Here is a 24,796-nt window from a genome sequence, read left to right on the forward strand (position 1 = left end):
TATATGAGGGGGACGACTTTGTCCTGCTGCCCTGTGAGTTTCCCACCTTTAACCTGGATGAGCCCTCAGTGGTGTGGAGCCGCTCCGACCTCCGTCCTTCAACCGTCCACCAGCGTCAGCTGGAAGGGGACGAACTCAAAGACCAGAACCAGGACTACAGAGACCGGACGTCCATGAAGACGGACGCTCTGCAGACCGGAGACCTCGGCCTCACTCTGAGACGACCCACCATCAGGGACAGCAGCACCTACACCTGCATCATCAGAGAGGGGGGGCGAGAAGTGAGCCGGAGAGAAGTACCACTGGAGTTCAAAGGTCAGAGCTGTAGCTACAGGTCAAATGTGAGAGCTGTAGATACAGGTCAGAGGTCAAAGGTCAGAGCAGTAGATACAGATCAGAGCAGTAGACACAGGTCAGAGGTCAAAGTAGACGTTTACTGTGAATTGATCAGAAATGTTGTTTTAAAGTTTTATTTGTTTTTACCTTGTTGTTTGTGTCGACTACAGAACGTCCAGACTGGCGCTGGATTCTCCTAGCTGTCCTGGTTCTGCTGGTTCTGATGGTTCTGCTGGTTGTTGCTGTGTTTGGCGTCAGGCAGTTTAAAGAGATGAAGAACACAATATGTATGTACTGTGTGTGTGTGTGTGTGTGTGTGTGGTAATGTGTGTGTGTGTATCAGTGTGTATATTAGTGTATGTGTTTGTGTGTATCAGTGTGTGTGTGTGTGTGTGAGATTGTGTATCAGTGTGTGTATCAGTGTGTGTGTATCAGTGTGTGTATCAGTGTGTAACAGTGTGTATATCAGTGTGTCTCATTGTGTGTAACAGTGTGTGTATCAGTGTGTAACAGTGTGTGTATCAGTGTGTCTCAGTGTGTATCAGTGTGTGTAAGAGTGTGTGTAACAGTGTGTATCAGTGTGTCTCAGTGTGTGTATCAGTGTGTGTATCAGTGTGTCTCAGTGTGTATCAGTGTGTGTAAGAGTGTGTGTAACAGTGTGTATCAGTGTGTCTCAGTGTGTGTATCAGTGTGTGTATCAGTCTGTCTCAGTGTGTGTATCAGTGTGTAACAGTTTTTGTATCAGTGTGTCTCAGTGTGTGTAAGAGTGTGTCTAACAGTGTGTATCAGTGTGTCTTAGTGTGTAACAGTGTGTCTATCAGCGTGTCTCAGTGTGTAACAGTGTGTATCAGTGTGTGTCTCAGTGTGTGTAACAGTGTGTAACAGTGTGTGTGTGTGTATCAGTGTGTCAGTGTGTATCAGTGTGTCTCAGTGTGTGTATCAGTGTGTATCAGTACGTCTCAGTGTGTGTAAGAGTGTGTGTAAGAGTGTGTATCAGTGTGTCTCAGTGTGTGTATCAGTGTGTCAGTGTGTCTCAGTGTGTGTATCAGTGTGTAAGTGTGTCAGTGTGTGTATCAGTGTGTCTCAGTGTGTGTATCAGTGTGTGTATCAGTGTGTAACAGTGTGTGTATCAGTGTGTCTCAGTGTGTATCAGTGTGTCTCAGTGTGTGTATCAGTGTGTAACAGTGTGTGTATCAGTGTGTAACAGTGTGTGTGTCAGTGTGTCTCTGTGTGTGTAAGAGTGTGTATCAGTGTGTGTAAGAGTGTGTGTAACAGTGTGTATCAGTGTGTCTCAGTGTGTGTATCAGTGTGTGTATCAGTGTGTCTCAGTGTGTATCAGTGTGTGTAAGAGTGTGTGTAACAGTGTGTATCAGTGTGTCTCAGTGTGTGTATCAGTGTGTGTATCAGTGTGTCTCAGTGTGTGTATCAGTATGTAACAGTTTGTGTATCAGTGTGTCTCAGTGTGTGTAAGAGTGTGTCTAACAGTGTGTATCAGTGTGTCTCAGTGTGTAACAGTGTGTCTATCAGCGTGTCTCAGTGTGTAACAGTGTGTATCAGTGTGTGTAACAGTCTGTAACAGTGTGTGTGTGTGTGTCAGTGTGTATCAGTGTGTCTCAGTGTGTGTATCAGTGTGTATCAGTGTGTCTCAGTGTGTGTAAGAGTGTGTATCAGTGTGTCTCAGTGTGTGTATCAGTGTGTATCAGTGTGTCTCAGTGTGTGTATCAGTGTGTCAGTGTGTATCAGTGTGTAAGTGTGTCAGTGTGTATCAGTGTGTAAGTGTGTCAGTGTGTGTATCAGTGTGTCTCAGTGTGTGTATCAGTGTGTGTATCAGTGTGTAACAGTGTGTGTATCAGTGTGTCTCAGTGTGTATCAGTGTGTCTCAGTGTGTGTATCAGTGTGTGTATCAGTGTGTAACAGTGTGTGTATCAGTGTGTATCAGTGTGTCTCAGTGTGTGTATCAGTGTGTAACAGTGTGTGTATCAGTGTGTAACAGTGTGTGTATCAGTGTGTCTCAGTGTGTGTAAGAGTGTGTATCAGTGTGTGTAAGAGTGTGTGTAACAGTGTGTATCAGTGTGTCTCAGTGTGTGTATCAGTGTGTGTATCAGTGTGTCTCAGTGTGTATCAGTGTGTGTAAGAGTGTGTGTAACAGTGTGTATCAGTGTGTCTCAGTGTGTGTATCAGTGTGTGTATCAGTGTGTCTCAGTGTGTGTATCAGTGTGTAACAGTTTGTGTATCAGTGTGTCTCAGTGTGTGTAAGAGTGTGTCTAACAGTGTGTATCAGTGTGTCTTAGTGTGTAACAGTGTGTCTATCAGCGTGTCTCAATGTGTAACAGTGTGTATCAGTGTGTGTAACAGTCTGTAACAGTGTGTGTGTGTGTATCAGTGTATCAGTGTGTATCAGTGTGTCTCAGTGTGTGTAAGAGTGTGTATCAGTGTGTCTCAGTGTGTGTATCAGTGTGTATCAGTGTGTCTCAGTGTGTGTATCAGTGTGTCAGTGTGTATCAGTGTGTAAGTGTGTCAGTGTGTGTATCAGTGTGTCTCAGTGTGTGTATCAGTGTGTGTATCAGTGTGTAACAGTGTGTGTATCAGTGTGTCTCAGTGTGTATTAGTGTGTCTCAGTGTGTAACAGTGTGTGTAAGAGTGTGTATCAGTGTGTCTATCAGCGTGTCTCAGTGTGTGTATCAGTGTGTAACAGTGTGTTTATCAGTGTGTATCAGTGTGTCTCAGTGTGTGTATCAGTGTGTAACAGTGTGTGTAACAGTGTGTGTAACAGTGTGTCTCAGTGTGTGTATCAGTGTGTAACAGTGTGTGTATCAGTGTGTCTCAGTGTGTGTAAGAGTGTGTGTAGCAGTGTGTATCAGTGTGTATCAGTGTGTCTCAGTGTGTAACAGTGTGTCTATCAGCGTGTATCAGTGTGTGTATCAGTGTGTCTCAGCGTGTCTCAGTGTGTGTATCAGTGTGTCTCAGTGTGTGTATCAGTGTGTATCAGTGTGTAACAGTGTGTATCAGTGTGTAACTGTGTATCAGTGTGTCTCAGTGTGTATCAGTGTGTATCAGTGTGTAACAGTGTGTATCAGTGTGTAACTGTGTATCAGTGTGTCTCAGTGTGTAACAGTGTGTCTATCAGCGTGTCTCAGTGTGTGTATCAGTGTGTAACAGTGTGTGTATCAGTGTGTCTCAGTGTGTGTAACAGTATGTATCAGTGTGTATCAGTGTGTCTCAGTGTGTAACAGTGTGTCTATCAGCGTGTCTCAGTGTGTGTCTCAGTGTGTATCAGTGTGTATCAGTGTGTATCAGTGTGTCTCAGTGTGTCCTCAGTGTGTATCAGTGTGTCTATCAGCGTGTCTCAGTGTGTGTATCAGTGTGTAACAGTGTGTTTATCAGTGTGTATCAGTGTGTCTCAGTGTGTGTATCAGTGTGTAACAGTGTGTGTAACAGTGTGTGTAACAGTGTGTCTCAGTGTGTGTATCAGTGTGTAACAGTGTGTGTATCAGTGTGTCTCAGTGTGTGTAAGAGTGTGTGTAGCAGTGTGTATCAGTGTGTATCAGTGTGTCTCAGTGTGTAACAGTGTGTCTATCAGCGTGTATCAGTGTGTGTATCAGTGTGTCTCAGCGTGTCTCAGTGTGTGTATCAGTGTGTCTCAGTGTGTGTATCAGTGTGTATCAGTGTGTAACAGTGTGTATCAGTGTGTAACTGTGTATCAGTGTGTCTCAGTGTGTATCAGTGTGTATCAGTGTGTAACAGTGTGTATCAGTGTGTAACTGTGTATCAGTGTGTCTCAGTGTGTAACAGTGTGTCTATCAGCGTGTCTCAGTGTGTGTATCAGTGTGTAACAGTGTGTGTATCAGTGTGTCTCAGTGTGTGTAACAGTATGTATCAGTGTGTATCAGTGTGTCTCAGTGTGTAACAGTGTGTCTATCAGCGTGTCTCAGTGTGTGTCTCAGTGTGTATCAGTGTGTATCAGTGTGTATCAGTGTGTCTCAGTGTGTCTCAGTGTGTATCAGTGTGTCTCAGTGTGTCTCAGTGTGTCTCAGTGTGTCTCAGTGTGTGTATCAGTGTGTCTCAGTGTGTAACAGTGTGTGGATCAGTGTGTCTCAGTGTGTAACAGTGTGTCTCAGTGTGTCTCAGTGTGTATCAGTGTGTCTCAGTGTGTCTCAGTGTGTCTCAGTGTGTCTCAGTGTGTGTATCAGTGTGTCTCAGTGTGTAACAGTGTGTGGATCAGTGTGTCTCAGTGTGTAACAGTGTGTAACAGTGTGTAACAGTGTTTATCAGTGTGTATCAGTGTGTATCAGTGTGTATCAGTGTGTATCAGTCTGTGTATCAGTGTGTCTCAGTGTGTATCAGTGTGTCTCAGTGTGTCTCAGTGTGTGTATCAGTGTGTCTCAGTGTGTAACAGTGTGTGTAACAGTGTGTATCAGTGTGTCTCAGTGTGTATCAGTGTGTATCAGCGTGTCTCAGTGTGTGTATCAGCAGCAGAGATGTGAGGATCTTTATAATAACCCAGGTCAGATCCTGAACGTTTGCTCCACCATCAACATGAACACGTCTCAGTCAAATCTCTGTGTTGAACGTGATAAATCTTCCTGCTGCCCTTCACTCACCGAAGGTGAAAAGACTGCAGCTGGTAGAAAACATGCTGTTGACACAGTCCTTGCTGCCTTCACTGGCCTGATGTGAAGATGTTCCTGCTGGTTTTTAAAGGTGTGGCTCCTGCCTACATGTACAATCTGCTGACTCCCTGTGAGGCCGCTCCCTGCCTCAGATCCTCTGGCAGGGCCCTGGTAACAGTTTAGATCCTGACTGGTCCCCAAAGCTGATCAGGCCTCCGCTGTCCGAGCCTCTCTGACCTCTGACCTCTGACCTGGAGGTCTCTGACTCTCCTTTAACCCTCCTGTTGTGTTTGAATTTACACCTCTGATGTTTGGATTCAATAACAAGCACTGACCTCACATCATCACAGGTTGAGCTTCCTGTAGAGGTCAGAGGTCAGAGCAGGAGACTGAGGTCAGAGGTCAGAGTAGAAATGAACTCAGTTTGTTGTGACTTGATCAGAAATGTTTTAAAGTTTAATTTTGTCTTAATATTTTAATGTCATGTTGTTGTTTGTGTCGACTACAGATCGTCCTCCTCTCTGGCCCTGGGTTCTCTCAGCTGTCCTGCTTCTGATAGGTGCTGGTCTTGTTCCCGGTGTCACAGTGTATAAAAGGATGAAGTCCACAGGTAGGTAGTGTGTGTGTGAGAGGTTAAAGGTCAGAGCGGTGCAGTAAACACATCGCAAAAGAACAAAACAAACAGGATGAATTAGAAAAAATAATTTCATTGACACACACCATGCAGTCACACAAGGAACAGCACCAGAGCCACACACACACTCACAGACACACACACACACACACACACACACACACACACAAACACACACACACACACACTCACACAAACACACACACTCACACACACACACACACACACACAGGTCGTAGCTCTGCCCTTCATCACACCACCTGTTCAACAAGCTGTAAACATATTTTCAGCTTCTCCATCCACCTCACTGAGTTTTACACAGCCACAGTGCTAACGAGACGCTAACATGAAGCTAACATGAAGCTAACATGAAGCTAACATGAAGCTAACATGAAGCTAACATGAAGCTAACGAGAAGCTAACATGAAGCTAACATGAAGCTAACGAGAAGCTAACGAGAAGCTAACATGAAGCTAACAGTGAAGCGTTAACCCTCTAACTGTGAGACCTGCAGCAGAGGGAGGAGGACGGAGACTGATGACTGTTCTTCATCCAGCTTCATGTCAGGAATATTATTCAGCTCATTGACATGTTCCATTAGTTTCCATAGAGATATAACTGGGTTTATATACAGTGACTCTGCTGCTGCAAACATTGCTGTAGTAATATTTCTAAAGATAATAAGAAGAACCAATACAGTTATCAATGAAGAACCTGATAAGCTGTTCTGTATTGATGAGGTGAATATAACATTATATATCTTCACCTGATGAGAGAACCTCCACTGTCTCACTGCTGCAGCCTCAACATGAGCCTCCACACACTTAGAGAAAAGCCTCATCCTCACTCAGTGAACATGTGACCTGTCAGACGGAGCCTGGACACAGGGCTCATACATTCACATCATTTAGCCAATCAGATGAATCCTCAGCTGGCTGTCAGCTGCCCTCACATCAATGGTGTCAGTCTGGACCCTGTGAGGTCAGCTAGCACCATGGTGGAGGAATCACAGGAGCTGTACGTGCTCACTTAGTATTTATTCATCACAATATGGAACAGTGTCAACCTGAGGTCAAAGGTCAGAGAAGAAGACTGAGGTCAGAGGTCAGAGCAGGAGACTGAGGTCAGAGATCAGAGAAGAAGACTGAGGTCAGAGCAGGAGACTGAGGTCAGAGATCAGAGCAGAAGACTGAGGTCAGAGCAGGAGACTGAGGTCAAAGGTCAGAGCAGGAGACTGAGGTCAGAGCAGGAGACTGAGGTCAGAGATCAGAGCAGGAGACTGAGGTCAGAGCAGGAGACAGAGGTCAGAGCAGGAGACTGAGGTCAGAGATCAGAGCAGGAGACTGAGGTCAGAGGTCAGAGCAGGAGACTGAGGTCAGAGATCAGAGCAGGAGACTGAGGTCAGAGGTCAGAGCAGGAGACTGAGGTCAGAGATCAGAGCAGGAGACTGAGGTCAGAGCAGGAGACAGAGGTCAGAGCAGGAGACAGAGGTCAGAGCAGGAGACTGAGGTCAGAGCAGGAGACTGAGGTCAGAGATCAGAGAAGAAGACTGAGGTCAGAGCAGGAGACTGAGGTCAGAGATCAGAGCAGGAGACTGAGGTAAGAGCAGGAGACAGAGGTCAGAGCAGGAGACTGAGGTCAGAGATCAGAGCAGGAGACTGAGGTCAGAGGTCAGAGCAGGAGACTGAGGTCAGAGATCAGAGCAGGAGACTGAGGTCAGAGATCAGAGCAGGAGACTGAGGTCAGAGCAGGAGACTGAGGTCAGAGATCAGAGCAGGAGACTGAGGTCAGAGATCAGAGCAGGAGACTGAGGTCAGAGATCAGAGCAGGAGACTGAGGTCAGAGATCAGAGCAGGAGACTGAGGTCAGAGATCAGAGCAGGAGACTGAGGTCAGAGATCAGAGCAGGAGACTGAGGTCAGAGGTCAGAGCAGGAGACAGAGATCAGAGCAGGAGACTGAGGTCAGAGATCAGAGCAGGAGACTGAGGTCAGAGCAGGAGACAGAGGTCAGAGATCAGAGAAGAAGACTGAGGTCAGAGCAGGAGACTGAGGTCAGAGCAGGAGACTGAGGTCAGAGATCAGAGAAGAAGACTGAGGTCAGAGCAGGAGACTGAGGTCAAAGGTCAGAGCAGGAGACTGAGGTCAGAGCAGGAGACAGAGGTCAGAGATCAGAGCAGGAGACTGAGGTCAGAGCAGGAGACTGAGGTCAGAGATCAGAGCAGGAGACTGAGGTCAGAGCAGGAGACAGAGGTCAGAGCAGGAGACTGAGGTCAGAGGTCAGAGCAGGAGACTGAGGTCAGAGGTCAGAGCAGGAGACTGAGGTCAGAGATCAGAGCAGGAGACAGAGGTCAGAGGTCAGAGCAGGAGACTGAGGTCAGAGGTCAGAGCAGGAGACTGAGGTCAGAGATCAGAGAAGAAGACTGAGGTCAGAGCAGGAGACTGAGGTCAAAGGTCAGAGTAGAAGTGAACTCAGTTTGCTGTGAATTGATCATAAATGTTGTTTTAATGTTTTAATCTCATGTTGTTGTTTGTGTCCAACACAGAACAAAGTTACCAGAGGCTCTTCACTGAAGATGAGTGGCTGAAGATAAAAGGTGTGTGTGTGTGTGTGTGTGTGTGTGTGTGTGTGTGTGTGTGTGTGTGTGTGTGTGTGTCTGTGTTTTGTCAGAGCAGGAGAATGAGGTCAAAGGTCAGATATAGAATTGAACTCAGTTTGTTGTGAATTGATCATCTTCATGTTTCATTGTATTTCATTGATGTTTATTTATTTCTCATCATGTTTTAATCTCATGTTGTTGTTTGTGTCCAACACAGAACCTTTTCTGCTCCGGGTCAAGGTTCTCTCAGCTGTTCTGGTTCTGCTGCTTGTTGTTGTTCTCAGTGTCGGCACATCTCACCAGGTGAAGAACAACGAAGGTGAGTGTGTGTGTGTGTGTGTGTGTGTGTGTGTGAGTGTGTGTGAGTGTGTGTGAGTGTGTGTGTGAGTGTGTGTGAGTGTGTCTGTGTGTGTGTGTGAGAGTGAGTGTCTGTGTGTGTGAGTGTGTGTGTGAGAGTGAGTGTCTGTGTGTGTGTCTGTGTGTGTGTATGTGTGTGTGTGTGTGTCTGGGTGTGTGTGTGTCTGTGTGTGTGTGTGTGTGTGTGTGTGTGTGTGTGTGTGTGTGTGTGTGTGAGAGTGAGTGTCTGTGTGTTTGTCTGTGTGTGTGTGTGTGTGAGAGTGAGTGTCTGTGTGTGTGTCTGTGTGTGTGTGTGTGTGTGTGTGTGTTGTGTGTGTGTGTGGTGTGTGTGTGTGTGTGTGTGTGTGTGTGTGAGAGTGTGTTTGTTTGTGTGTGTGTGTGTGTGTGTGTGTGTGTGTGTGTGTGTGTGTGTGTGTGAGTGTGAGTGTGTTTGTGAGTGTGTGTGTGTGTGTGTGTGTGTGTGTGTGGACACTAGGACCTCAGTGACTCATGTCCCTGTCTCTGTGTCCTCAGTCTCTCAGCATGGAGACACTGTGGAGGTCTATGGGGGGGGGTCGGTCCTGCTGCCCTGTGAGGACTCTCCTTTACCTCTGAACCCCACAGTGACGTGGAGCCGCAGTGACCTCAGTCCTTCAACCGTCCACCAGAGACACCTGCAAGGTGACGACCTCGGAAACCAAAACCAGCGTTACAGCAGCCGAACATCGATGAAGACTGACGCTCTGACGACTGGAGACCTCAGCCTCACTCTGACAAGACTCCGCCCCTCTGACAGCGGCAACTACACCTGCATCATCACAGCGTTTGGAAACGATCGGAGACTGAGAGACATACAGCTGCAGGTCAAAGGTCAGGGGGGGGGGTTATTTCTGTCCAGCCAATCAGCAGTCACTGATCTATCCATCCTTATGACATCATCCATTAAACCTGTTAATGAGAACCAGACCTGATGTGAATGAAGCGATCCAGGAGCTTGGACCAGGGTCACAGGGGTCATGTAAAGGTCACGTTGTTGTTGGAGCAGCGTCACACTGAGGTGGACAACTGGACTGTTGCTAAGCAACACCAACAGGTTCCTGAGCTGCACAGCGACACCAGCTGCTGCTCTGTCTCCACGTTAGCTCAGGTGTTTCTGAAGGATCCACCTTCTTCCTTCATCCTCTCCTGACGACATCGTTTCATTCAAACCTTCTTTCTGAAATATTTTCATCTTTGTTTGTTTCAATCTGAGATCGATAACGACGTTAATGTGACGCTGATTAACGGTTAATAGAACAGCTGTGAAGAGGAGTGATCCGTGACTCTGACTCTGTCCAATCACATCACTGGATCAGAACTAACGTTTTTCAATTATATTTAACTTGTCCACAGAACCGTTCTCCAGCCTGGTTGAATTCTGGGTTCTCCTGGTTCTCCTGGTTGTTTCTCTTGGTGGCATCGTGGGTCTTGGACAATATATGAAGAGATTCATCTTCATCATCATCTTCGGAGGTGAGTGTGTGTGTGTGTGTATTAGTGTGTGTGTGTGTGTTAGTGTGTGTGTGTGTTAGTGTGTGTGTGTGTGTGTGGTGTGTGTGTGTGTGGTGTGTGTGTGTGTGTGTGCGTACGTGTGTGTGAGTGTGTGTGTGTGTGTGTGTCTGTGTGTATGTTAGTGTGTGTGTGTGTGAGTGAGTGTGTGTGTGTTAGTGTGTGTGTGTGTGTGAGTGAGTGTGTGTGAGTGTGTGTGTGTGTCAGTGTGTGTGTGTGTGCGTGAGTGAGTGTGTGTTAGTGTGTGTGAGTGAGTGTATGTTAGTGTGTGTTAGTGTGTGTGTGTGTCTGTGCGTATGTGTACGTTTGTGTGTGTGTTGTCAGTAAAGTCAAACTACTTCCTGCAATCACTTCCTGATCTTGAACCAATGAGATCGATGCTGTATTTTCCATTGACGGGCAGCTGCCGCTCACTCACTGAAATGTGTGACATCACACAGCCCTGATGTTGACTGATGAGTGTTGAGGCTGTCAGACTGTTACATCATGAAACTGGTCAAACATGAAAGACTCAGACTCTCAGCTCCTCATATGAACCAACCTCTGATCATGATGATGTCACTCATATCAATACGCTGGTTGTCTGGCTAACTCACCTGCTCCAGGTGGACTGATGTGTGGCAGCTTGAAGTTATGTACCTGAGAGCTAACGTTAGCGAGCTAGCGGAGGGGAGGACTCCTCATTCCTTCTGCAGATTCCAAACCAGGTCACGATCGACACTGATCATCAATGAGACGAGTGATATTTAAATATATTAGAGAATTAACCTGGAGTATCACTCGCTGCTAAAGCACCTGAGACCAGACACAGCAGAGCTTTTATTGTGAAAATCATGAGCCATGCCTCCACATGTTTCAAGAAAAAAAAAGGAACATGACGACGTGAAACACAAAATCCAAGTTGATTGAATAACATTTTTTGAATAATGATCATTTTTAACAATAAAAATGAAGTTGAGAGGAGAGGGACCAGCTGCACACATTTATTTACTGCTGTCTTTTAGCTTCCTGTTTCCCTCTAGAGTTGAACTCTGGGTAAAATCATCTTCCTCTTCTCAAACCCTGATTAAAGTGAAGTGATTTGACAGCAGTTTCATCAGTCTGTTGTCAGTCTGTCTGCTGTGTCTCCTGTCCACAGTGAGGACTTTCTGTCCAACAGTCAAACCCTCAGCATGTTGTCTTCACCCAACACGTTGATGTCAGTGATGAAGGTGTAGCAGCAGCTGACTGTCACCAAACACTGATGTGATGTTGGCGCTGTAGTCCTGGTGTCAGCCTCCCCTCCACGTCTCTGCTGTGACGTCCTCACAGGCAGCATGTTGTCTCTGTCCTCTGTGTCCACCTGTCCCTCTGAGCACACCAACCACTCCTCCTGATCAACACTGTCAGAACTGTGATGAATGTTTGTGTGTCAGTGTTTTGCTGTGATGTTGAACATGTGTGTGAAATGCTGCGAGGAGCTGAGATTCATCTGCAGATCAGAGATGATCCTTGTGGATGAAAACGGACGACATGGTCAGTTTTCATCCATCAGTGTAAATGTGACAAAGAAAAGACAGAGGAGACAAAACAATCCCAACAGCATCAAGACTCTGATGGTCTCCAACACCTTCAACACCTGCTTTTAGTTTCTAGATTAGTGTCCCCTGTTCCCTTCTGGTCTGATCTGGTTCTGTCCTTCAGGTTTCTCTACAACTTTGTAATCCTTCAATAAAGAGATTAAAAGCTGCTGCTGCTGTTTATACAGCTCATGTTGTGCTTTGTTCTCCTCTTAGGTCAAGAGGTGGAGGTGAAGGAAGGGGAGGAGTCTGTCCAGCTGCCCTTTAAGACCACACCTCACCTGTCTGGAGACGTCAGAGTGGTGTGGACAGACAGAGACAGAAGGAAGGTCCATGTGTATCAGAACGGTTCTGACAGACCTGAAGAACAGGACCAGGTTTACAGAGACCGAACAGAGATGAAGAAAGATCCACTGAGAACTGGAGACCTCAGTCTGACCCTGAAACACCTCACAGTCAGAGACAGAGGATACTACACCTGTACAGTCTACAAAGACGGAGACTTACTGAGAGGGACAGCAGTGTTTCTCAAGGTCAAAGGTCAGTATTGGTTGTTTGTCTCTGGTTGTTTGTCTCTAGTTGTTTGTCTCTGGTTGTTTGTCTCTGGTTGTTTGTTTGTGTCTGGTTGTTTGTCTCTTATTGTTTGTTTGTTTCTGGTTGTTTGTCTCCAGTTGTTTGTCTCTGGTTGTTTGTCTCTGGTTGTTTGTCTCTAGTTGTTTGTCTCTGGTTGTTTGTCTCTGGTTGTTTGTCTCTGGTTGTTTTTCTCTGTTTGTTTGTCTCTGGTTGTTTGTCTCTAGTTGTTTGTCTCTGGTTGTTTGTCTCTGTTTGTTTGTCTCTGGTTGTTTGTCTCTGGTTGTTTGTCTCTGGTTGGTTGTGTGTCTCTGGTTGTTTGTCCCTGGTTGTTTGTCTCTAGTTGTTTGTCTCTAGTTGTTTGTCTCTGGTTGTTTGTTTGTCTCTGGTTGTTTGTCTCTGGTTGTTTGTCTCTGTTTGTTTGTCTCTGGTTGTTTGTCTCTGGTTGTTTGTCTCTGGTTGGTTGTGTGTCTCTGGTTGTGTGTCCCTGGTTGTTTGTCTCTAGTTGTTTGTTTGTCTCTGGTTGTTTGTCTCTGGTTGTTTGTCTCTGGTTGTTTGTCTCTGGTTGTTTGTTTCTGGTTGTTTGTCTCTGGTTGTTTGTCTCTGGTTGTTTGTCTCTAGTTGTTTGTCTCTGGTTGTTTGTCTCTGGTTGTTTGTCTCTGGTTGTTTGTTTGTGTCTGGTTGTTTGTGTCTGGTTGTTTGTCTCTTATTGTTTGTTTGTTTCTGGTTGTTTGTCTCCGGTTGTTTGTCTCTGGTTGTTTGTCTCTAGTTGTTTGTCTCTGGTTGTTTGTCTCTGGTTGTTTGTCTCTGTTGTTTGTTTGTCTCTGTTTGTTTGTCTCTGGTTGTTTGTCTCTAGTTGTTTGTCTCTGGTTGTTTGTCTCTGTTTGTTTGTCTCTGGTTGTTTGTCTCTGGTTGGTTGTGTGTCTCTGGTTGTTTGTCCCTGGTTGTTTGTCTCTAGTTGTTTGTCTCTAGTTGTTTGTCTCTGGTTGTTTGTTTGTCTCTGGTTGTTTGTCTCTATTTGTTTGTCTCTGGTTGTTTGTCTCTAGTTGTTTGTCTCTGGTTGTTTGTCTCTGGTTGTTTGTCTCTGGTTGTTTTTCTATGGTTGTTTTTCTCTGGTTGTTTGTCTCTGGTTGTTTGTCTCTGGTTGTTTGTCTCTGGTTGTTTGTGTCTGGTTGTTTGTCTCTTATTGTTTGTTTGTTTCTGGTTGTTTGTCTCCGGTTGTTTGTCTCTGGTTGTTTGTCTCTAGTTGTTTGTCTCTGGTTGTTTGTCTCTGGTTGTTTGTCTCTGGTTGTTTTTCTCTGTTTGTTTGTCTCTGGTTGTTTGTCTCTAGTTGTTTGTCTCTGGTTGTTTGTCTCTGTTTGTTTGTCTCTGGTTGTTTGTCTCTGGTTGGTTGTGTGTCTCTGGTTGTTTGTCCTGGTTGTTTGTCTCTAGTTGTTTGTCTCTAGTTGTTTGTCTCTGGTTGTTTGTTTGTCTCTGGTTGTTTGTCTCTATTTGTTTGTCTCTGGTTGTTTGTCTCTAGTTGTTTGTCTCTGGTTGTTTGTCTCTGGTTGTTTGTCTCTGGTTGTTTTTCTATGGTTGTTTTTCTCTGGTTGTTTGTCTCTGGTTGTTTGTCTCTGGTTGTTTGTCTCTGGTTGTTTGTCTCTATTTGTTTGTCTCTGGTTGTTTGTCTCTAGTTGTTTGTCTCTGGTTGTTTGTCTCTGGTTGTTTTTCTATGGTTGTTTTTCTCTGGTTGTTTGTCTCTATTTGTTTGTCTCTGGTTGTTTGTCTCTAGTTGTTTGTCTCTGGTTGTTTGTTTGTCTCTGGTTGTTTGTTTGTCTCTGGTTGTTTGTCTCTGGTTGTTTGTCTCTGGTTGTTTGTCTCTGGTTGGTTGTCTCTGGTTGTTTGTCTCTGGTTGTTTGTCTCTGGTTGTTTGTCTCTGGTTGGTTGTTTGTCAACAGACATGTTTGGACTTGAACTCTTCTTCTCTTCAATGGTCAGTTTTCATCCATAAGTGTAAATGTGACAAAGAAAAGACAGAGGAGACAAAACAATCCCAACAGCATCAAGACTCTGATGGTCTCCAACACCTTCAACACCTGCTTTAAGTTTCTAGATTAGTGTCCCCTGTTCCCTTCTGGTCTGATCTGGTTCTGTCCTTCAGGTTTCTCTACAACTTTGTAATCCTTCAATAAAGAGATTAAAAACATGTTGTGCTTTGTTCTCCTCTCAGGTCAAGAGGTGGAGGTGGAGGATGGGGAGGAGTCTGTCCAGCTGCCCTTCAAGACCACAGCTCACCTGTCTGGAGACGTCAGAGTGGAGTGGACGGACCATCACAACAATAAGGTCCATGTGTATCAGAACGGTTCTGACAGACCTGAGGAACAGGACCAGGTTTACAGAGACCGAACAGAGATGAAGAAAGATCCACTGAGAACTGGAGACCTCAGTCTGACCCTGAACCACCTCACAGTCAGAGACAGAGGAATATACACCTGTACAGTCTACAAGGACGGACACTTCCTGAGAGGGACAACAGTGACTCTCAAGGTCAAAGGTCAGTGTTGTTTATTTGTCTCTGGTTGTTTGTCTTTGGTTGTTTGTTTGTCTTTGGTTGTTTGTTTGTGTTTAGTTGTTTGTTTGTCTCTATTTGTTTGTTTGTCTCTTGTTGTTTGTTTGTCTCTAGTTGTTTGTTTGTGTCAGGGTTTTGAGGTAAGTAGGGGTGGACCCAAATGCAGCCAACACATTGGGGATGGTGCAAGCAGGTTTATTCAACAAAAGAACTTCAAAAAAACAGGCACAGGGAACCACATGGGATGACAGGCAACAAGAACAGAACAAGGACAAACCCGGAGATGAGCAGGATGTGAACAGATTGGAGATGAACCAGACAAGAGCAGGAGACGTGGACTGATGAGGACAAACCCAGAAATCAACAGACGAACCTACACAGACAAAGGGAAGCACAAAGACTATCAGTGTAAATGTGACAACGAAAAGACAAAACAATCCCAACAGCATCAAGACTCTGATGGTCTCCAACACCTTCAACACCTGCTTTTAGTTTCTAGATTAGTGTCCCCTGTTCCCTTCTGGTCTGATCTGGTTCTGTCCTTCAGGTTTCTCTACAACTTTGTAATCCTTCAATAAAGAGATTAAAAGCTGCTGCTGCTGTTTATACAGCTCATGTTGTGCTTTGTTCTCCTCTCAGGTCAAGAGGTGGAGGTGAAGGAGGGGGAGGAGTCTGTCCAGCTGCCCTTCAAGACCACAGCTCACCTGTCTGGAGACATCAGAGTGGAGTGGACAGACAGAGACAGAAGGAAGGTCCATGTGTATCAGAACGGTTCTGACAGACCTGAAGAACAGGACCAGGTTTACAGAGACCGAACAGAGTTGAAGGAAGATCCACTGAGAACTGGAGACCTCAGTCTGACCCTGAAACACCCCACAGTCACAGACAGAAGAAGATACTTCTGCACCGTCTACAAGGACGGACACTTACTGAAATGGACAAAATTGTTTCTCCAGGTCAAAGGTCAGTGTTGTTTATTTGTCCCTGGTTGTTTGTTTTAGGGATCGCTCTATTATCAGTGGTAAAATTCATTTTCCGAATATCAGTAACATTTTTTTTGTTTTTAACTGATAAAAACAAATATCATTGAGTAAAGGGATTACTGTGTTACATACAACAGCCCTGCAGTAAATCCTCCCTCATGAAGGTTTTCCGTTAGCCTGTTGCACAAAAAGATTTGCCTACGACTCCACTGCATTGGACCATTGTTCCTCTCCAAACTCAGTCGGCAAGTCCTCGTTCCATATACTTTTAGTTCTGTATTGAGACACTGTAGTTTTCCGTAGAAATAGGATATCATTTTTTTATTTTGGTGAAACTGTAATAAGAATGAGGCACAAGCTGAGGCTATTGGCTGGTTTCCAGGGAGATCAAGACCTATAATCAAATGTCTGACCTGAAGATAGCCGTAAAAATGTTGAGATGGTATACCATATTTGGTCCTGATTTGTTCAAATGATGATAATTTATCATCCTCAAAGAAGTCACCAACAATCCTGATACCGTAATCATACCAGCATTGAAATATGTTTGAACCTATACCCGGGGGAAAGCTTTGTTCGGTGTAATGAGGTGCAGGGCTGGAGTCGGACCCTTTCTTTGGGTAAATTTTGCAATCTTCTCCCAAGTTCTGATTGTTTTAATCATAAGTGGACTGTTCTTGACCTGGATTAGAAGCAAAGACTTTTCATTAGTAACAAAGCTGAGTAGAGACAGGGGGGCAGTGCCAGGCATCAGTATGGGTCTCCTGTCTAGAATCCAGAAAATGTCTTAGCCATCCTAACACTATGCGCATGTGGCATGCCCAGTTATAAAACATAAAGTGAGGCATTGAAAGACCGCCCTCTCCCTGAGCAACTGCAGTGTTTTAAGACTGAGCCGTGTTTGTTTCCTGGGCCAAAGAAATTTCAAAACAGCTTTATCAATATCACAAAATACAGACTTATTTATCCTCAATGGGAGAATTTGCATTGGATAGAGAATCCTCAGGATGACATTCATTTTAATTAAACTGCCTTACCCAACCCGCAGAGGGGGAGGTCAAACCACCTGAGCATATCACTTTTAATTAAAGATATAATTGGGGCAAAATTAAGCTTATATAGGTTATTCAAGGTGGCAGAGATCTTAACACGTAAATACGTAAAACCAGAATCAGACCATTTGAAGAGAAAGTTGGGCAAGGCACTTTTATCCCCAAGTCACCCAGAGGCAAAGCTTCGGATTTATCATAATTAATTCTGCTTCGTCTGCTTCGTCTGCTTCGTCTTCTTCGTCGTCTCCCGCTTATCCGGATCCCGGGTCACGGAGGCAGCAGCCTCAGCAAAGAGGTCCAGTTGGCCCTCTCCCCAGCTACTTCCACCAGCTCTTCCAGGAGAATCCTGAGGCATTCCAAGGCCAGCCGAAAGATATAATCCCTCTAGCGTGTCCTTGGTCGGCCCCTAGGCCTCCTCCCGGTGGGACATGCCCGAAACACCTCCCAAGGGAGGCGTCCTGGAGGCATCCTCACCAGATGACTGGCTCCAATCGACATGGAGGAGCAGCGGCTCTACTCAGAGTCCCTCCCGGATGACCGAGCTCCTCACCCTATCTCTAAAGCTGAGCCTGGCCACCCTGCGGAGGAAACTCATTTTGGCCGCTTGTATTCGTGATCTTGTTCTTTCGGTCATTACCCAAAGCTCATGACCATAGGTGAGGATTGGAACGTAAATCGACCGGTAAATCGAGAGCTTCGCCTTCCGGCTTAGCTCCCTCTTCCCCACAATGGGCCGATTCAGCACCTGCATCACTGCTGACGCCGCCCCAATCCGCCTGTCGATCTCCTGCTCCATCCTACCCTCACTCGTGAACAAGATCCCGAGATACTTAAACTCCTCCACCTGAGGCAGAGCCACCCCCCCGGCCCGGAGCGGGCCATCCACCCATTTCTGACTGAGAACCATGGCCTCAGACTTGGAGGTGCTGATATTCATCCCACCCTCCTCATACTCGGCTGCGAACCGCCCCGGCGAGAGCTGAAGGTCGGTGCCCAATGATGCTAAGAGGACCACATCATCCGCAAAAAGCAGAGACGAGATCCTCCCACCATCGAACCCAAACCCTCCAAGAGAACCCTTACCGGGGAGGCTGAGGAGTGTAATTCCCCAGTAGTTGGAACACACAGTCCCTTCTTAAAGATGGGGACCACCATCCCGGTTTGCTACTCCAGAGGCACTGCCCCCGATGTCCACACAATGTTGCAGAGGCGTGTCAACCAAGACACTCCTACAAAATCCAGAGCCTTGAGATACCCAGGGCCTATCTCATCAACCCCCGGGGCTCCGCCACCGCGCAGTTGTTTCACTACCTCGGCGACTTCTGCCCCGGAGATCAGACCATCCATCCCCAGGTCTCTTGACTCTGTTTCCTCCACGGAATACGTGTTGGTGGGATTGAGGAGCTCCTCAAAGTATTCCTTCCACCGTCCGACTATATCCTCAGTTGACGTCAGCAGCTCCCCGCCCCCACTGTAAACAGCGCGACCGAGTTGCCGCCTTCCCCCACTGAGGCGCCGGACGGTTTGCCAGAACCTTTTTGGAGCCGATCGATAGTCTTCTTCCATTGTCTCACCGAACTCCTCCCACGCCCGAGTTTTTGCGCTCCACTTGGCCCGCTGGTACCAGTCAGCTGATTCCGGAGATCCACAGGCCAACCACACCCTGTAGGCCTCCTCCTTCAGCCTGACGGCTTACCCCACCTCTGGTGTCCACCAGCGGGTACGGGGGTTACCGCCACGACTGGCCCCAGCTACCTTGCGGCCGCAGCTCACAACAGCCACCTCAACAACAGCAGAGCAGAACAAGGCCCATTCGGACTCAATGTCCCCCACCGCCCTCGGGACGTGATCGAAACTCTGCCGGAGATGTGCGTTGAAAATCATCTTGACGGGTTCTTCCACCAGGCTTTCCCAGCAGACCCTCACAACCCGTTTGGGCCTGCCAGGTCTGCGTGGTGTCTTCCCCCGCCATCTGATCCAACTCATCACCAGGTGGTGGTCAATTGACAACTCTGGTTGTTTGTCTCTGGTTGTTTGTTTGTCTCTTGTTGTTTTTCTCTGGTTGTTTTTCTCTGGTTGGTTGTTTGTCAACAGACATGTTTGGACTTGAAATCTTCTTCTCTTCAATGGTCAGTTTTCATCCATCAGTGTAAATGTAACAAAGAAAGACAAAACAATCCCAACAGCATCAAGACTCTGATGGTCTCCAACACCTTCAACACCTGCTTTTAGTTTCTAGATTAGTGTCCCCTGTTCCCTTCTGGTCTGATCTGGTTCTGTCCTTCAGGTTTCTCTACAACTTTGTAATCCTTCAATAAAGAGATTAAAAACTGCTGCTGCTGTCTGTGCAGCTCATGTTGTGCTTTGTTCTCCTATCAGGTCAAGATGTGGAGGTGAAGATGGTGAAGGAGGGGCAGAAGTCTGTCCAGCTGCCCTTCAAGACCACACCTCACCTGTCTGGAGACATCAGAGTGGAGTGGACGGACAGAGACACAAGGAAGGTCCATGTGTATCAGAACGGTTCTGACAGACCTGAAGAACAGGACCAGGTTTACAGAGACCAAACAGAGATGAAGGAAGATCCACTGAGAACTGGAGACCTCAGTCTGACCCTGAAACACCTCACAGTCAGAGACAGAGGAGACTACACCTGTAGAGTCTACAAGGACGGACACTTCCTGAGAGGGACAACAGTGACTCTCAAGGTCAAAGGTCAGTGTTGTTTGTTTGTCTCTGGTTGTTTGTGTCTTGTTTGTCTTTCATTGTTTGTTTGTGTTTAGTTGTTTGTTTGTCTCTTGTTTTTTGTCTCTAGTTGTTTTTCTCTGGTTGGTTGTTGTGCTGATAGTCAGTGAGTCAGGTGTAATAACATCGGTGACCAGCAGAGGGAGCTATGTATTAGAGAGTGTGGTGCGTTTCGTAAAACAGGAACATACGATGAAGAGGTAGCTAGAGGAGTTAGGATGTTGAAGAGGCACACAGGTAATATAATAAAGTTCGAGCGCAAGCTCATGTTCACAAGAAGATGTTTCTTCATTTAATGATGAACAACACATGGTACCAGGAGTGAATTATTCAACAAGCATCAGTTTCGTTCGAAATGGAGACTTTGAGGCCACCGGAGGGACTGAAGCTGGTGGGAAATGTCGACAGTAATTGGCGGTCTTTTAAGCAGCGGTTCGAGCTGTATATGTCTGCCATCGGACTGGACTCTAAATCCGACACCAGAAAAATAGCGCTGCTACTCACGGTAGCTGGTCCCCAAGCCATAGAAGTCTTCAACACTTTAGACTTTGAGGAAGCTGATGACAGGGATAAGTACGACAAAGTGATGGAAAAATTCGGTACACATTGTTCTCCGCAGAAAAATGCAATGTATGTAAGGTACGTGTTCTGCTCGTGGATGCAACAGCCGGACAAGACTTTTGATTGCTTTGTGACAGACTTAAAATTGAAAGCACAGTCGTGTGACTTTGGAGATCTAAAGGACTCCATGATCCGTGATCAAATTGTGTATGGGATCAGTGATAGGTGGACAAGGGAAAGGCTGCTAAGAGAGGCTAAGCTAACTCTTGACGAGGCAGAGAGACTGTGCCATGCAAATGAGCTAGCCCAGCAGCATGTAGACATTCAATCAAAAAAGTGTCATTACAGTAAATGATGCAAAAGTAGCTGTGGTTAAAAACTAGATGAAAAAGAATGTGCCACAAAAGAGAAACACAGATGACATGACATACTCCTGCGAATGATGTTGTGGCAGACATGAGCCCCGGCAGTGCCCTGCTTATGGCAAAAGATGCTCAAAATGTAATGGAAAAAATCATTTTGCTAAACAATGTCTGTCCAAAGGCAAGCCCAAATCAGTGCGGCTAGTTGAGGAAACTAACCTGAGTGAGACTTTCTTTGTGGGGATGGTGTCATGTGACCATATTGAAAACGAGCACAGTAACACAAAGGAAAATGACAGACACACAGAAGACGATGACACATGGATTGTATCACTGCCAATAAATGGAGCTCTAGTGGCACTAAGGATTGACACAGGCGCACAAGCAAACCTGATCAGCATGACAGAAATGAATGCCATGAAAGAAAAGCCCAAAATGATTAGGGAAAGTGTGCCACTGAAAGACTACAACGGAAAGGACATCAAAAGCAAGGTCAGTGCAGACTCAAAGTCACAGTAAAGAACAAAGACTATAATGTACTGTTTTCTGTTGTTCCTGAGGGCCGTGAGTCGCTGCTAGGTGGGATAACCTCAAAGAAACTAAATCTGGTGAGGAGAGTCTACCACATCAACTGCTCAGAAGCAGTAAGCACACAGACAGGCACAGTTGACCACATAGTGCAGCGTTATCAAGATGTTTTCAATGGATCGGGATGCCTACCATACACATACAAAATCCAACTAAAAGAGGATGCAAAACCAGTAATCCATGCACCACGGAGAGTTCCAGCTCCACTTCGGGAGCGCCTCAAAAAGGAACTGGACAGAATGTCTCAGTTAAAGGTCATCACAAAAGTGGAAGAACCAACCGAGTGGGTGAACTCAATGGTCTGTATGGACAAGAAGAACAAAAACAAAGAACTGAGGATATGCATGGACCCTGGTGATTTAAACCAAAACATCAAACGCGAGCACTACCAGATTCCAAAGCGGGAGGAGATTGCAAGTGAGATAGCTGGAGCCAAATACTTCTCAAAGCTAGATGCAGCGCAGGGATTCTGGCAAATTAAGCTGGATGACGAAAGTTCAAAGTACTGCACTTTCAACACACCCTATGGAAGATACAGATTTCTCAGAATGCCATTTGGCATAATCTCAGCCTCTGAAATTTTTCATCGTGCCATGGACAACATGTTAGAGGGTTTAGAAGGGGTCCGTTGTTATGTTGATGATGTAGTAATCTGGGGCTCCACCTTACAGGAACATAACAAAAGACTAACAAAAGTGCTGCAAAGAGTACGTGAAAATGGCCTAAAGCTAAACCGTTCTAAATGTCATTTTGGTGTACATGAGGTAACATTCTTGGGGGACAAACTGTCTGCTCAAGGTGTAGAGCCAGATGAAAGAAAGATAAAAGTCATCCATAGCATGCAACGCCCCACAGACAAGAAAGGTGTGCTCAGAGTGATGGGGATGATAAACTTCATCGGAAAGTTCATTCCCAACCTGTCAGTGAGAACGTCAGCACTAAGAGAGCTACTCCATGATTCCACAGACTTCAAGTGGACACAGAGAAATGAGCAGGAATGGAATGCTCTAAAGACCACTCTGACAACTGCCCCTGTGCTTGCATATTATGACTCAACCAAGAAACTGAAGGAGATGCATCGAAGGACGGGCTTGGTGCTGTATTGCTTCAAGCTGAAGGAGAACGTTGGAAGCCAGTTGCATATGCATCCAGATCTATGACTTTGACTGAAGCCAGATATGCCCAAATCGAGAAAGAATGTCTTGGACTGGCTTATGGACTGGAGATATTCACTGCTATGTATACGGCCTTCCCACCTTCACAGTCGAGACAGATCATCGCCCCCTTGTGTCAATAATAAAGAAAAATCTGAATGATATGTCGCCGAGGATCCAGCGCCTCATCATAAAAATGCAGAGGTATGATTTCAAGTTGATATACACGCCAGGCAAACACCTAGTGTTAGCAGATGCACTTTCACGAGCGCCAGAGATGAGTCACACAAGCTCCACCGAAAAAGAAGTAGAAGTTTGTGTATTTGTATAAAAGAGCTCAGTGACACAGGAACGTGTTCTGAAATGTTCAACAGAGGCAAGCTAAGAAAGATGTTGTGACGTTGTCGTTTTGATGTTGATATGATTCATGGATATAAGGAAATACGTGTTTAGTTATAATGTGTTATCTTGTTATAGCCTCAAAGAAAGGGGGATGTGCCCATAGTCAGTGAGTCAGGTGTAATAACATCGGTGACCAGCAGAGGGAGCTATGTATTAGAGAGTGTGGTGCGTTTCGTAAAACAGGAACACACGATGAAGAAGTAACTAGAGGAGTTAGGATGTTGAAGAGGCACGCAGGTAATATAATAAAGTTCGAACGCAAGCTCATGTTCACAAGAAGATGTTTCTTCATTTAATGATGAACAACACAGTTGTCTCTAGTTGTTTGTCTCTAGTTGTTTGTCTCTGGTTGTTTGTCTCTGGTTGTTTGTCTCTGGTTGGTTGTTTGTCTCTGGCTGTTTGTTTGTCTCTAGTTGGTTGTTTGTCAACAGTCATGTTTGGACTTGAACTCTTCTTCTGTTCAATGGTCAGTTTTCATGCATCAATGTAAATGTGACAAAGAAAAGACAAAACAATCCCAACAGCATCAAGACTCTGATGGTCTCCAACACCTTCAACACCTGCTTTTAGTTTCTAGATTAGTGTCCCCTGTTCCCTTCTGGTCTGATCTGGTTCTGTCCTTCAGGTTTCTCTACAACTTTGTAATCCTTCAATAAAGAGATTAAAAACATGTTGTGCTTTGTTCTCCTCTCAGACCAAGAGGTGGAGGTGGAGGAAGGGGAGGAGTCTGTCCAGCTGCCCTTCAAGACCACAGCTCACTTGTCTGGAGACGTCAGAGTGGAGTGGATGGACCATCACAACAATAAGGTCCATGTGTATCAGAACGGTTCTGACAGACCTGAAGAACAGAACCAGGTTTACAGAGACCGAACAGAGATGAAGAAAGATCCACTGAGAACTGGAGACCTCAGTCTGACCTTGAAACACCCCACAGTCACAGACAGAGGAGACTACACCTGTAGAGTCTACAAGGACGGAGACTTACTGAGAGGGACAGCAGTGAGTCTCAGGGTCAAAGGTCAGTATTGTTTATTTTTCTCTGGTTGTTTGTCTCTATTTGTTTGTCTCTGGTTGTTTTGTTTCTGGCTGTCTGTCTCTAGTTGTTTGTTTGTCTCTGGTTGTTTGTTTGTCTCTGGTTGTTTGTCTCTAGTTGTTTGTTTGTCTCTGGTTGTTTGTCTCTAGTTGGTTGTTTATCTCTGGCTGTTTGTCTCTGGTTGTTTGTCTCTGGTTGGTTGTTTATCTCTGGCTGTTTGTCTCTGGTTGTTTGTCTCTAGTTGTTTGTCTCTGGTTGTTTGTCTCTGGTTGGTTGTTTATCTCTGGCTGTTTGTCTCTGGTTGTTTGTGTCTTGTTGTTTGTCTGTGGTTGTTTGTCTCTGGTTGTTTGTGTCTTGTTGTTTGTCTCTGGTTGTTTGTGTCTGGTTGGTTGTTTGTCTGTGGTTGTTTGTCTCTGGTTGTTTGTGTCTTGTTGTTTGTCTGTGGTTGTTTGTCTCTGGTTGTTTGTGTCTTGTTGTTTGTCTCTGGTTGTTTGTGTCTTTTTGTTTGTCTCTGGTTGTTTGCCTCTGGTTGTTTGTCTCTGGATGTTTGTCTCTGGTTGGTTGTTTGTCTCTAGTTGTTTTTCTCTGGTTGTTTGCTTGTCTCTGGTTGTTTGTCTCTGGCTGTTTGTCTCTGGTTGTTTGTGTCTTTTTGTTTGTCTCTGGTTGTTTGCCTCTGGTTGTTTGTCTCTGGATGTTTGTCTCTGGTTGGTTGTTTGTCTCTAGTTGTTTTTCTCTGGTTGTTTGTCTCTGGTTGTTTGTTTGTCTCTGGCTGTTTGTCTCTGGTTGTTTGTGTCTTTTTGTTTGCCTCTGGTTGTTTGTCTCTGGATGTTTGTCTCTGGTTGGTTGTTTGTCTCTAGTTGTTTTTCTCTGGTTGTTTGTCTCTTGTTGTTTGTCTCTGGTTGTTTGTCTCTGGTTGTTTGTCTCTGATTGTTTGTTTGTCAACAGACATGTTTGGACTTGAACTCTTCTTCTCTTCAATGGTCAGTTTTCATCCATCAGTGTAAATGTGACAAAGAAAAGACAAAACAATCCCAACAGCATCAAGACTCTGATGGTCTCCAACACCTTCAACACCTGCTTTTAGTTTCTAGATTAGTGTCCCCTGTTCCCTTCTGGTCTGATCTGGTTCTGTCCTTCAGGTTTCTCTACAACTTTGTAATCCTTCAGTAAAGAGATTAAAA

General features: G+C 45.6%; 1 protein-coding gene across 2 annotated transcripts in view; it reads left to right on the forward strand.

Annotated features, from left to right (window-relative positions):
* Positions 1 to 24,796, forward strand: part of LOC130164270 (uncharacterized) — a 64,789-nt gene that overhangs the window by 36,320 nt on the left and 3,673 nt on the right. The window contains exons 9-10 of one of the 2 annotated variants that reach the window (XM_056368896.1): positions 9,906 to 10,025; positions 23,277 to 23,600. In XM_056368896.1, the coding sequence (XP_056224871.1) occupies positions 9,906 to 10,025; positions 23,277 to 23,600 (444 nt within the window). The remainder of the gene's footprint in view (positions 1 to 9,905; positions 10,026 to 23,276; positions 23,601 to 24,796) is intronic. The other variant, XM_056368897.1, reaches the window with a different exon arrangement.

The sequence above is a fragment of the Seriola aureovittata genome, chromosome 23, assembly GCF_021018895.1.
Source record: "Seriola aureovittata isolate HTS-2021-v1 ecotype China chromosome 23, ASM2101889v1, whole genome shotgun sequence".
Lineage (NCBI taxonomy): Eukaryota > Metazoa > Chordata > Actinopteri > Carangiformes > Carangidae > Seriola > Seriola aureovittata.